Genomic DNA, 14,116 nt, shown 5'->3' on the forward strand with positions numbered 1-14,116 from the left:
TGAGCTCACCAAGCCATTTATACCCCAGTGAAACTGACACGTGACACTCTGTCTACCAGGACTTTAATCTCCTTCCCTTTTGCATGGAAGACTTTTGAAATTTACTCAGAATTTAACATGTTGGGAGAATGAGATTAAATGAAACAAATCTTTTAAACAAAAGAGACAACAGGGATAAAGAAGCAGGACTCTGCTAATCTGTAATACTCTGTACTGATTGCCTTGTTTCTTTTTTTAGTTGATGATATTAAGGGTCCAGGACAAAAAGAACATCACTCACAAGAGAAACCAGGAACTCCGCTGACTAAAGGCACAGCAGATTCTTGGGCATTTGGATCTCTTAGTATTCATATTCACCGAACCTTTTCTCTGAAGGAAAAAAGTGGGGGGTGGGGTGGAAGGAGAAATATAATATAAAAGTTAGTTTTGTGTTAGAAGCAGTCTAGCTACAATGCATTCTTAGAGCCACACAAGAAGGAAAAACTTTGAGCAATACATTCGTTGTTCCCTCTAAGAATAGTAGCCCCCTAAGGCTCTTTTAAAAATACTCTAAGCACAGTTTTTAATTTCTGTCCATTTATAAGATGAAATTTGGTCTTAGTAGCTCAACAATTCATTTACTCAACAAATATTCTTGGAGAACAATTAGAGAATCCAAAAGGAAACAGGAAGAGAGAAAACAATATTTCCTCTCAACTTGCAGAGATAAAAAAAAAAAGAGAGAGAAGATCAACATAGGCCTAGAGCCTCAGGGTGACCCTCCCTTGCCTGTTATCTGTGTGGGGCTTAAGGTGAGGAAGCTGATATCATAGGCCAGCAATTCACATGACATTCCAGGATGCTCTGGGGGAAAGTCATCCCAGACAAAGAAAGACTGCAGGCTGGAACATTCCTTGCCTATCTCTCTACAAACTTCTAGCTTAGAATTGAATATCATGCATCGTTACTACTCAGTACCCTTCCATGTTGCAACCTCCTATTGTCCCTCTGCAATTCTCATCACTCTGGCTTACCTACTACTCTCCCATGCTTTCCATCTCTCACTTCTTGGTGTCAATGTCAATATCCCATGTATACCCCATCCATTTGGGCCTTAACCTCCTCTCTTGAAAGATCTTCGCCTACATCTTGTTTTAGTCACCCTCCCCATGGTCAGTTCTTAGATGAGTCATTAGCAATAACTATGACTTCTCCTTTTCTCGATTTCCAGACACTCTTTAACCATTGCCTCTGTCTTTCCAATTCACCATCTCAAGTCAAGTCCCCCAACTTAAATAGCTTGTTTAATGCCATCAGGACCTAGAATCCAATGACTTTACTGCTTTCAGGTACACGTTAAAGGTAGAACCTAGGGCTTACATGGGTGCCTGGCAAGTGTTCTACCACCAAGACACAACCCCAACCCTCTTACCACCCTTTCTCGGCCCTTTTCCTCACTTCCATCCTTCATCTTCCCCAGCTTAAATCTTCATCTTTCCCTCCATCTTAAATTCTGCTGCTGATCTCTATATTACCAGTGCACACCCATCTGTCTCCATCTGGCATGCAGCATGAGAAAACTCTAACATCTGGTTGATCCAACTCTATTACCACTGTGTGTCTACACTCAAATAACTGAGCTTGAAGAAAAACACACACTGGTGCCCAGTGACCTCATTTTAATTTAAAAATCATCAACTTCAAAAGTGCTTTTGTGCTACAAAAAAAAAAAAAAAGAAAGAAAGAAAGAAAGAAAGGAAGGAAGAAAGAAAGAAAGAAGGAAAAGGAACTGCTCTATTTCTGTAGTTGGTCTTTCCTAGATGATGGCTGCACTCTTTTTCAGCACTGCAGGGCTAACCTTACACTTAGCTGACGAGTTGACTCCTATTTAACTTCTCTCTCAAATAATCTACTCTCCATCTCCATCTTTTTCGATTCTTTAGTAGTATTCCACATAATTAAACATTCCTTCTTCTCTGAAATGTTTTTTTCCCTTGGTTTTCAATTTATTTCACTCTTCATGCCTTCTCTTTCTCCTTTACTGGGTTCCCTTCATCTCCCTCGCCCACAATTGAATATATGACTAGGTACTTGGCATTCCCCTCCAAGGGTTCACATGGGCTTCTCTAACTAAAGATGCCCCCCAAAGAAACCACAATGCTTCCTAGAAAAACATTAACCTACCCATTCTCTTACTGAAAGAACATCTTAGTGAGCATGGACTCCTCGCTTTCCCTTACATCCTTCACTTAATCTTTTAACAAATTCTGTTTGCTATACCTTCAGAAATGTAAACATAACCCAGTCTCTTTCTGTTACTTCCACTCCTGACACCTAGGGTCAAGACACCATCTTCTCTTGCCTGGCCACCTTGGTCCTACCCTTGCTTCTCTGTGCCTACTCTCAAGAATAACAGGAACGAGCTTTATAAAATACAAGCCAGATCATTTCATTCCTCTGTTCAAAGGCTTTGCATTTCCTCTCAGTATGAGAAAAATCCAAAAATCCTTACACTGCTCTACTAGAAACCACACAGCGCTAGCCGCCTCTCATTTTTCTAGCGTCTTAAGCCTTACACGCTTGTGACTAACTCTTTCCATTCCAACCCCTGGCCTCCATGCTGCTTCTCAAGCCCACCATTCCTGCTTACGCTAGGTCTGGCTTCCATATCTCTGCTCCAGTCTTTGTTGAAACTGAACATGGAAGTGAGGCTGTCTATGGATAGTCTCACATTACAACTCCCCCTCTACTCCCTTCTTTCTGATCTGCCTCCTACCTTTTGTTTTCCTTTATGTGGCTAGTAACCATATGATCTAGTACATGTTTTCCTTAATATTGAAAAATACATATAGAAAATTATGTAAGTGTCCGGTACTACTTACTAGACAACCAGCACCCACACCCCAGAAATCTCCTCATCTTCTTCTAGACTCTTTACATCCCCACTCCGAGGGATACCAGTATTCTGACTTCCTTCACACAACATAGAAGATTTTCCCCCATGGTATTGAATTTCAGGTAAGTGGCCTCATATGGTAACATCAACACACTTTAATTGCCAGTTTACTACGTATTCCTTCCCCACTAATAGTGTGAAGTTTCATGAGTGTAAGAATTCATTTTATTCACTGGTTTGTATCTCGTGCTACAAAGAGGATATGGCATGGAGCTGGAGCTCAACAAATATTTGATGTGCAAATGAACAAAATATTAAACAAACAGATATGAGCATAAGAGAAGGGTCCCAGATGTGAGCCAAGTCTTGGGAATGGGAAGGAGTTCATGAGGCAGATCAAGGAAAAGGTATTCCAGAGAGGCAGAGTGTGCACAAAGGCTTGGCACTGTGAAAAAAATAGACACAGTCTGAAAGCCTCAGGACAGGGTAAGCCCAGAGCAATGAGCAATGGCTGTATCATGACATGCTGCAGAGCTGGGAAAACAGGCAGATGCCAGATCTCAAGGGTCTCACATTAATAAATAAATGGGGGGAATCTAGAGAGAAGTAAAATATGAGGGCTTTTTAGATAGTTCTAGGACATCTTAAGGGTGTTGAAATTTTAGAGGGTAAAAACAACAGTATTTCTTTTGAGGTCAACTCATTAATAATGTATCCTAGTGTTCTCAGAAGAAACTCCCAGGCCCACTGTAACACTCACAGACATCAAGTTTGTCTGAATGTGTGGGAAAGAATTAGAAGTCTGGAAGATAAGTGAGCCCCCTCCCCTCCTTTGAAGGAAAGGCCAGCTCATGTGGGAAATTTAAATGCATAAATCTGTCTGGTTTGGCCTGTTTTGCTGGGCTGGGGGAAAGCTGGAGTAGCTCTACCTCCCTCATCTCTTAGATAGGGCTCTGAGGAGACCACACCCTGTCCCCACATGCAGGAAAGGACAGAGGTGCTCTGGCTGTCATTACCATCTGCCACAGCTTACATCCTACACCAGCACATTTTGTACTTGAGTGTGGGTCACAATCACCTTGAGGACATATCAAAACTCAATACTGAGTCTACCCCAGGTTTTCCACAGGTCACAGTGGGATCCAAGAATGGACCTGTCCTCGAATTCCCTGTGGTGACAGTATGGCTGGCCTGGGGAATCACTACCCTGCACTCTTGCCTGAACCCTAAACCAGACATAGAATTTTATAGTGTCTCCTTTTTCTTCTTCCAGAGGTGTGAATGCTCCAGCCCTACCATCCTCCAGCTTCAATGTCTCCCTCTTACTGTTTGTATCATTATGTTTTATCAGGTAAAATATAGGGAATCCAGTTAAATTTGATAAATAACATTAATACATTTTAGATATATAATATTTGATGTAGATAACATTATTGGTTACCAAAAATTTAAAGTTTGTGTTCATTAGTTAAGATTCTGGTCAAATTATTTAAAGTTCTGATTTCTTCATATAGAAAGGGACAGTAACAAGCAATTATCTTGTAGGGCTAGGTTAACGACTTAAAATAGGTTAATGACTTAAAATGTTGGCTGGGGATATGGCTGCATGGGCATGAAGATCTGAGTAGGGGTCTCCAGCATCCAAATAAAAACTGGGTGAGGCAGTGCCCATGTGTAATCCCAGCCCTGGCGGAGCAGAGGCTAGGCAGATCCCTGGGGCTGGCTGCCTAATCGTTGTAGTTGAATGGGTGAGCTCCAGATTCAGTGGGAAAAACTATCTCAAAAACCAAAGTAGAGAAGCAATTGAGGAAGAAGACTAACACCAGCCTCTGGCCTCCATCCTTGCACATAGATGCAGATGCACCCCGAACACATATGTGCACACACAGACACAAACAACACACATGTAAAGTTCCAGGAACATGGTAAGTGGCCCCATAGATGGCTGCTATGACTACTCAGCCTGTCATATCAGGATATGAGGAAGCTTGAGAACAGAAGCCTCTCTGGGAGGAACAGCCACCTCTGTCTGGACAAGAGTTGTCATTCCCTGAAGCATAGTCTTACCCCCTCCCCAAACCCAGGGGATTCTACCTCAGCACTATTTCTGACCCCAGGCTACAAGCTGCTGTTCCTGAAGCTTCTTTAAGTCCCCAAAGTGCTCAGAAGTGCCTGCTACATTTGGCATTCAGTAAATATTAATGAGCCGTGGTTTCTGTGTGGTGAAGTACAGCCTATTCCCACTACCCCTCGGAGTTGTGCTGCACTTACTAGGGTATCGCCGGATGGATCTGATGGGCCGGTTATTTTCATTTGTCTCCGTAATATGGCAGACGTATTTTTCATTTAACTTGACTGGATATTTGAGGACAGAGTACACTCTGAACAAGCCATTCATCTGCTCCTCCAGGACCTCTACCGTACTGTGGTTGCTAATGTCCCTTTCTCCCCGATCTAACCAGGTCACATTGGGTGTGAGGTACCAGCCCTTTGATGTGCATGTAACCACATCTTCATCATCAATCTTGTCAAACTTCACCTGGGGCATTTCAGAGTCTGGTTGGAGAAAAAACAAAAAACAAAAAAGAAACAAACAAACAAAAAAAAAAAAAAACACAAAAAAAAACCAATGTAATTAGTTACTTTTTGGTTTGTTTGTTTTGGTCCCAGAAGGTTCAAGCCTTCAGTGTTTATACTAACCCCTCCACTCCCCCACCACATAGAGACAGCATGCCCAGGTTCACTGTAGCTAATATTTTGACCCCAGCATAGTAAGAGAAAAGAGGATATGTTGCCATCTAGGCCCCTATTGCTGCTGTCTTTATTAGGGGGTCTTCCTTTGAGGGTCTTCCTTCTTGATGTGGGTTCACTCCACATTTTTCACTGACCTCAGATGCCCTAACTGAAAATTACAGAAGAGTGTATGACTACACCACTCTGAATGAACTCTCATCTGATCTTGAAGGCTAAGCAAGGTTGGGCCTACTTAGTACTTAGTTGGGGAAATCACAGAAGTAATAATGCTGGGAGGTGGCACATGCCTGTAATTTCCACCACTCAGAAGGCTCAGCCAGGAGGATTGTTGTGAGGTCAAGCCCAAACCAACCCACATAGAAAGATTCTGTCTTGCTAGGCAGTGGTGGTGCATGCCTTTAATCCCAGCACTCTGGAGGCAGAAGCAGTAAGATCTCTATGAGTTCAAGGCCAGCCTGGTCTACAAACAAGTTCCAGGACAGCCAGGAATTATACACAGAGAAACCCTGTCTTGAAAAAACAAACAAACAAATAAAATATCCTGTCTCAAACAACAATGAGAGAGAGAGAGAGAGAGAGAGAGAGAGAGAAACAATTCTTACCATCTTCCAATCTCTTTTCAACTCTTACTCTGGAGGGAGGAGGCTGCCTTGCAGGACAGGAAGCCCCATGAGCTCTCTGTCAGAAAGGACACAGTTTTCCAAGCAATACTGGAAAATAAGGGTTCAACACTAGGAGAATATGGATTCAACCCAATCAATGTCTTTCAAACTACTTTTCATATTTTTAAACTTCTTATTTTATGTATGTGTGTTAGCTACACATATGTCTATGTACCGTGGACATGCCCCGTGCTCGTGGAGGCCAGAGAGTGGTTGGATCCCTTGGAACTGGAGTTACAGATGATTGTAAGCTATGATGTAGGTGCTTGGAATTGAACCAGTGCTTTCATCTAATGAGCTATATGCTTTATAGTAAGAATAAGAAGCCCAGAGAAGCTAATGGATTGCCCAATGCCATCCAGATTTAGAACTCCAGTCTCCTGACTCCCAGTTTAGCGCCATTCACACTAAACTGTGTCTGACCTTAGCATCTTCCTATGGGACTATTGTTGCATCAGTGGTGTGTGTGTGTGTGTGTGTGTGTGTGTGTGTGTGTGTGTGTGTGTGTGTGTGCATGCGCTGCAGGGGGCAGTTGCAATGTGTAACATTTGGGATTCAACCAGTGCAGCTTTGGTTGCCCTTCAATTCATTCGTATCAATGAGCGAGTGATGGACTGGTTTAGACATAGCACCTTTTGTTCAGAGAAACAGTTCAGAGGAAAGTAAATTGATATCTCTTTACTCTTAAGATAGAAATAAAGTAATCCTCGTTAGAAAAATGAGGCCAAGAGAGAAAATGTAGAGTTTATGAACAGAGGCCAAACTTGAAGCCAAGCTTGTCCATGAAGTCCCTTTACCTTCCACTATCAGCTTGACCTTACTCTCGCCTCGGCCGTTGGGGGTGATAGCAGAGCACTTGTACACAGCTTCGTCCATGAAATCCACGTTCCGCAGCAGAAGGGACAGAACACCCTCGGAAATCTCGTTCTGATCCACAGAGACCCTTCCCTCATATAAGGCATTCTGGTCCTCAAGTTGCTCTGCCTTGTCGTAGAACTGGTAAACCACCTTTGTGTACACTTGAAAGAAATCGTAGTACTTGAAAAAGCGGTAAAAGTCACGGTCTTCCACCTCATATTCCTCTATTATGTCTTCCCTTTCCCAGTAAAACTCAAGGTCTTCTGTGCTCTCTATAAAGGAGAACTCGCAGTCGAGGGTCACATCAGTGAACGGGTGCGCCCGCACCTCTTCTGCAGACACTAGATCGTCAAAGAAGTGAAATTAGTAAAGGCTGATGACCACGGCTTTGAGTAAGGGACAGCAGCAGACCAGAGAAGGGTTTACTGGAGGGGACTGGCCATTTATAGAATCACTAAAAGACTGGAGAAGTGAGCCCAAAGGTGTGCGGGGAAGACGTAGCTGGTCATGTGTGTTCTACCTGCCCCCTGTGTTCTGCTGGACTCAGAATGACACAGCAAAGTGGGTCTGTCAGAGCCTACCTGTCTGGAAGCTGGGTTGCAGTAGGTGTTGGCTCCAAACCCAAGCTGTGCTTGCCAGATTAACACTGGCAAAAGAAAACTGCCACATGCACTGTGCAATGTAACCTTTCCATCCCTCAGTCAGCTGCCAGCTGAGCCCTTAGGTAAACATCTCTGACTCACAGAGCAGGCGTCACTCCCAGAACCCTACCGTCGAAACATTATTGAAAATGTTCCTTATTCTCCACTTTAGCAATCCAGGAAGGCACATTGGAATGGTGGAAAGATGGTTTATACATGAAAATCTTTCAATAAACCTATTCTACCTGCTGCAAATACCTCCCAGCCTGGTCAGAGTTCTCACTGGGGGCCCAATGATTGTAGAAACCACAGCCATGAACTATATAGGTCTCATGGATTTTTGGCATGTGGTAGCTGAAGGTTGACAGGTCACTTGACTCCCCCTTCTCTGTGTATGTGTGTGTTTCTCTCTCTCTCTCTCTGTGTGTGTGTGTGTCTGTCTGTCTGTCTGTCTGTCTGTCTGACTCTCTCCAAAGAGATACCAAGCTTCAAAAAGGAGGAAGAATTGGTATGTGGAGCTCAGTGTGTGTGTGTGTGTGTGTGTGTGTGTGTGTGTGTGCGCGCGCGCGCGCGTGGGCATATACAGAACCCTGACTCTATCAGCTTATATGTATTTTGTGTTTATAATATGCTAAACATATTGTAAGGTCTTTCTTTTCTGGATTTAACCTTCATCTGCAGACTACACTGAAGCAGATACTATCAAATACCAGGAGGTGGGGTTGTTTGGGGGCACACAGTTCACTTTGTGAGCAGAAGTAGACTGCTGAGTCTCGGGACTCTGGTTCCAAAGCTCTTCATCTAAAATGTACGCTTTCAGCTAATAATCATTCTTTTCAAAGTGACAAGCGAATCAATTACTGAGGAAACAGATGAATGAATAAAAAGAAAGACAAGATAGAAGGGACGACATAGGAAGAAACAGCTTATGCAATGGTTGCAAGGATGAATTTGCACAGTTTCTAAAGTCTTGGTCTGAAAAATTACAAATCAAAGCTCTAGTGCTAAGTTACCCTTTACTAATCATGTGGCTTCAGGCAACTTCATCTCTCTGAGTTTATTTCTGTATATATAATTAGGACACCACCTGCTCCAGGTGGTAGTGAAACACCTTGGGATTTTAGTGACTGTTTTTATGTGACAGGACTCAGTCATCTTCCAGAGGGACATGACAAAGAGACCAGCTGTGCGTAGCTGCACTCATTCCGATCTCTCTTATCAGAATGTGTAGTTTACTCTTTGATGGATCATTGGTTTTATCATCCAGGGTTCAGCCTCCGAGCTCTTGCTACAACTGTACCTTTTATGACCTTGGAAGGAAAGGCTTCACACTCTGGAGTCTAAGAGTGACACAATCAGCCAAGGCTGGATGTCATGTCTCTAAGTATTGTGTCTGCACTGTCCCCAGTCCTGTCTAAATATGCCTTTCATCTTTTTCAAACTGTTGTTTCTAGGCTGTTGTCTTTAGCTCCCCCAGGTCTAAAAGACCAAGACAAGAAAAGCACCAAAAAAGCTAAAATTGTACAAAAATTCCTTGAAAATCATACAAAAATTATGATGGGCATCTAACACATTGCTACAGTACCTGGCATGCCATACCATGTTGATAATATTGTTACAAGATATATTACTAGAGAGGTACTGAGAGATTTCCTTTCTCATTCTCATCTACATTAATTTAAATGTTTTTGTAGCACTTTTAGTATGAGTGACTGTCAACTCACTTTGCCTCTGTCCCTTTACCTACACACACACACACACACACTCTCTCTCTCACACACACACACAGTCAATCATCAAATGAAAAGAGCCAAGAAATATCACCAGTGGACCAAGACCTGCACTAACTTCTGAGTTATCTCTGGGTACTAGGGATACTCTCCAACTGCTGTTGCCCATGGGAGATGAGAGCCGCTATGGGTTCCTGTGAGATGGCATGTCCCCGAGGACTATAATATGTTTGGTCACTGTATGGAGTAGTTATATTGTAGGGCTTGTATGCATAGTGTCTTTAGAAACCTTCAATTATATGCTTCAGATTAGCTTGATTACATTAACCACTTTAAGATCTGCACCTGACAATCAACAACATTGATGTAGACTTGAGCACAAAATGTTAACTTATGACCATCCGGATTTTGTTTTAAGACAGGGCTGATTTCAAATTTGGTACTTTCACAGGTCACTTGAAGGTGGGGCATCTGTGTGTCTTTTCTGTTCTGTTGGGAAGTTTGCAATCAACGTGGGGGGGGGGGATGAAGTTAGTCACGTGGCTGTGGCTTCAAATGAACACACCTAATTTGGAGAGAGGGGATTCTTGTTGATGTTGCAAAATGTATGAAATATTCTCCCACACATTTCACCACAGTCTGTAAAGTAAATAAATGTTGGCTTTTCACATTTAACAAATAACAAGGCTGAAATTTGAAGAGAGTCAATCATTTGCTTGACTGGTTATTTGGTTTGTTTGTTGGTTGGTTGGTTGGTTTTGTTTCTTATCTCTGCAGCATTGTCCTCACTATCTCCTAAATGGTTTCCAAAATGAAGAGTTTTTGAAAAGGACTCACCTGTACAGTGAAGAAGCAGAAGTAGGTTGGCCCACATCAAGAAGAAAGCCATTCTGTGAAGAACAGAAAGGCAGAAGTTTGCTTCAGCTAAGAGATAATCTGGTCCGCATAGCCACAGCCACCTGTGAGTGCGGGGTCTTCATCAGCACCACCTCCACCCTCCAGACCTGACTGAGGCTCCCACAACCTGTTCTCCATGTGCCAACGCCATCTGAGTGACAACATGCTGCCACTTGAAGGAGTTCTAACACAGAAGCACACAGGTATGCAGGTAAAGTAAAGGTATAATACTCGAACTGAATCCAACCTCCCACTTGGCCAATTTCTTTTTCTGTCTTATTTTGTTGATTTGATGTTGTTTTTTGTTGTTGTTGTTGTTGTTTTATTTTTTATTTGGAGACAAGGTTTCTCTGTACAGCCCTGGCTGTCCTGGGCCTTGCTCTGTAGACCAGGCTGACCTCAAACTCAAGAGATCCACCTGCCTCTGCCTCTGGAGTGCTGGGATTAAAGGTGTGGGCCACTACTTTCCAGGATATTTCTCCACGATTAAAGTTGTACTAATACATCCCAATATCATGGTACCACCCCACGCCCACTATTGCCTGCATCCTTCCTGGCCTCATTGCCCCCACAGACAAACTGTTTAAGGCAGCTCTCTTGAAGTCCTTCTCACCTTACAGCCAGCTAGTCATTCCTTCTGCATCACCCTAAGCATAATTTTATTGCACAAATCACACTGTAGGCAGCTACTTTTTCCATGTGTTCTGTATCTCTTTCCATTTCAAAGAAAGGCAAGAAAACGATTCCCTCTCAGCATATAGTCTGCCCTCCTTTCTTTCCTGTTACTTACTAAGTGGGGAGAAACATCCCAGCACTACTTTTGATACATTGTAAGTACTATGTGTCAAATATCTCTCCATGGAAGATACAATAAAATATTTTGAAACTAGACCTAAATTAATATGAGTTTAATGGGTAGTATGACCAATAACAGCCACTATGGCTATTGTAGTTAATAGAGAAAAGAAATAAACGTCATGGAGAAAAGGGTTCTAAAAATACAATATGTGTTTTTATAACTCAATAAAATTTGTGAACTCTTTTTCGTCATTAGGAAAAATAGAAACTCCAAGGCCTTCCTAATTCCCTTTCACCTCCAGTTACACAGAATTTCCACTCCTCTCCCTTTGTGCTGCTGTGTAATCCTCGTACACATTTAATAAAGCTTTTTTTCAATGGTCCTAACAGGAACACAGGCTTCATGTAAAACTAATTTTAATAGACAAGAATATTAAAGTCACCTTCAACTTATCCTCTTTGTCTTATAGCTGTCCACATTCATATTTAACTACAACTCTACTGGGCTGCGCACTCATCAACAGGACTAGACTCTCAGAGTAGTCTATATAATTCTAATCCAATAAGTATTCATTCATAGAATTAAATGCATCTGGCTTAAGATTTTTACAAAGTTTCACTGTATAAAGGTGGGGGGGGTAACAACCTCCCCGCCCCACCCCCAAACTCAAAACAAACAGATTTATGCACTAATAATAATGAGAGTACATTATCCTAAAACAGAAAATTCCAGCCCTGTAGCCAGGCCTTGCCTCTAGTGGTTATACCTTCTTGATGTCCGATTTGCAGAAAAACCACAGAGAGGTCCATGAAGCATGGCTGTGGCAAGAGGAGCATGAAGGGACAAGGCACAGTTGACACAGAGAGCGCAACACTTGAGTCACGCCAAGAGTCGCTTGACTGCCACCAAATCTTCCCAAATAGACAATCTCTTTAGGCAGAGGGCTTACCTGTTTGCCAGCTGGTTTCTCTGATCAGCCAGAAGCAAGTGAGGCGGAGCCAGCACATCTTTGAAGGAATAGTTGTGTAGCGGTCCTCAGGGAGATGGCTCCGAGAACTGCTATTACCAACCTGTTGCCGCAGATGCTGAGTAAAGAACTGTTCAGTCATAGCTGTTAACTGAAAAAGTCTTTCAAGGTGTTACGCTGAGAACTAAAAAGAAAACTCCAAACCTCTGTTAGGCAATTATTCTGCGCTCATTTTTTTTTAATCAAAAATTTGAAGACTAATAAAATGGCATGTGAGAAATTTTGGTTAAAAAAAACAAAGTATGAAACTTTATAGGCACATGATAACATGATATATGATGTCAACCTCGTGAGGGGAAATGTGTGCTCATGGAGGAGGAAAATAAATGTATCATAATAATAACAGGGATTATTTCGGTATGATGGAATTGCGATTCTAGTGTATTCATTGTGTATTCCTGAATTAGTGACCTTTTTTATGACATTATAACAAAGACTGTAAGTGGAACAATAGCAGACTTTACACACTTACTATGGAACAGAGAATGGGAGTCCAGAAAAGAGTGAGCAACGTTTTCTCCTCTTGTTGGTCCTACTGAAGCTTCATCCATTAACACACAATTTCAGTAATGGAAGGTTCTTTTGTTGTTGTTGGTTGGTTGGTTGGTTTTGGTTTTTGAGACAGGGTTCCTTTGTGTAGCCCTGACCATCCTGGAACTAGATCTGGCTGGCCCCAAACTCACAGAGATCCACCTGTTTCTGATTCCCAAGTGCTAGGATTAAAGGTGTGTGCCACCACCACCCTGTGGGAAGTTTTTTATTGAGACATCTCTTTCCCTTTCCCATCCACACAGCACATAAATTGCCATCTCGTCTTAACTGGGTTGGCTGCATCTTGACCTTCAGAATAGGCAAGGTGAATATGGACCAGGATGTGAGTGAGCCCATGTGTTTGTCAACAGAGGCTTTGTAGCAGGGCAAATAGCATGATGACAAAGCTGCAGGGGACCTCTAGCTGGAAATCACACAGGACCACACACTGTGTGTTCATTTGTGGCTGGGAGTCATACAGGATCACACACTGTGTGTTCATTTGTGGCTGGGAGTCACACAGGATCACACACTGTGTGTTCATTTGTGGCTGCGAGTCACACAGGCTCACACACTGTGTGTTCATTTGTGGCTGGGAGTCACACAGGCTCACACACTGTGTGTTCATTTGTGGCTGGGAGTCACACAGGCTCACACACTGTGTGTTCATTTGTGGCTGGGAGTCACACAGGATCACACACTGTGTGTTCATTTGTGGCTGGGAGTCACACAGGCTCACACACTGTGTGTTCATTTGTGGCTGGGAGTCACACAGGATCACACACTGTGTGTTCATTTGTGGCTGGAAATCACACAGGATCACACACTGTGTGTTCATTTGTGGCTGGAAATCACATAGGATCACACACTGTGTGTTCATTTGTGGCTGGTTTCTTTTACAGAGAGATGAGTATAATGTCTTCAAGAGTCATCCATGTAACATATATTGGCATTTCTTTTATTTGTGCTGCTGAATAGTGTCCCACTGCATGGATCTACCACGTTTCATCTATGCTCTATCCATTTAGGAATGTGGGGTCAATCCCAACTCCCACCACACTGTATGAATAATGTTGCAGTGAGCATTTGTGTGTGCATGCTTGTGATGAGTTCCCCTTTACTCTTTGGTATGTGCCTGAGAGGAGAACTGCTGAGTCAGATGGCAACGTGTGAGTTTTAACCCTTTTCACAGCATCCAGTTGTGTTTCCAAAGTGACTACACCATTTTTCACCCCACCATCAGACTATGAGGGGTACTATTATTCACACATGCACGAGCACTAATCACCATTTTATTTTAGCTTTCCTGTGTGGGCATGGGTAGTGTGGGATATTTGATCAC

The 14,116-nt window shown here is 42.7% G+C and overlaps 1 protein-coding gene across 1 annotated transcript; it reads right to left on the reverse strand.

Annotated features, from left to right (window-relative positions):
- Window positions 1-252: 252 nt before the first annotated feature.
- On the reverse strand, window positions 253-12,325 carry LOC127227263 (V-set domain-containing T-cell activation inhibitor 1-like). The gene is made up of 4 exons (XM_051191620.1): window positions 12,166-12,325; window positions 7,089-7,490; window positions 5,147-5,431; window positions 253-369 (listed from the first exon to the last, which is right to left on the reverse strand). The coding sequence occupies exons 1-4, from the start codon at window positions 12,323-12,325 to the stop codon at window positions 341-343; spliced, it is 876 nt and encodes a 291-aa protein (XP_051047577.1). The 3' UTR covers window positions 253-340.
- Between the last annotated feature and the right edge of the window lie 1,791 nt (window positions 12,326-14,116).

The sequence above is a fragment of the Phodopus roborovskii genome, unplaced genomic scaffold, assembly GCF_943737965.1.
Source record: "Phodopus roborovskii unplaced genomic scaffold, PHOROB, whole genome shotgun sequence".
Classification (NCBI taxonomy): Eukaryota; Metazoa; Chordata; class Mammalia; order Rodentia; family Cricetidae; genus Phodopus; species Phodopus roborovskii.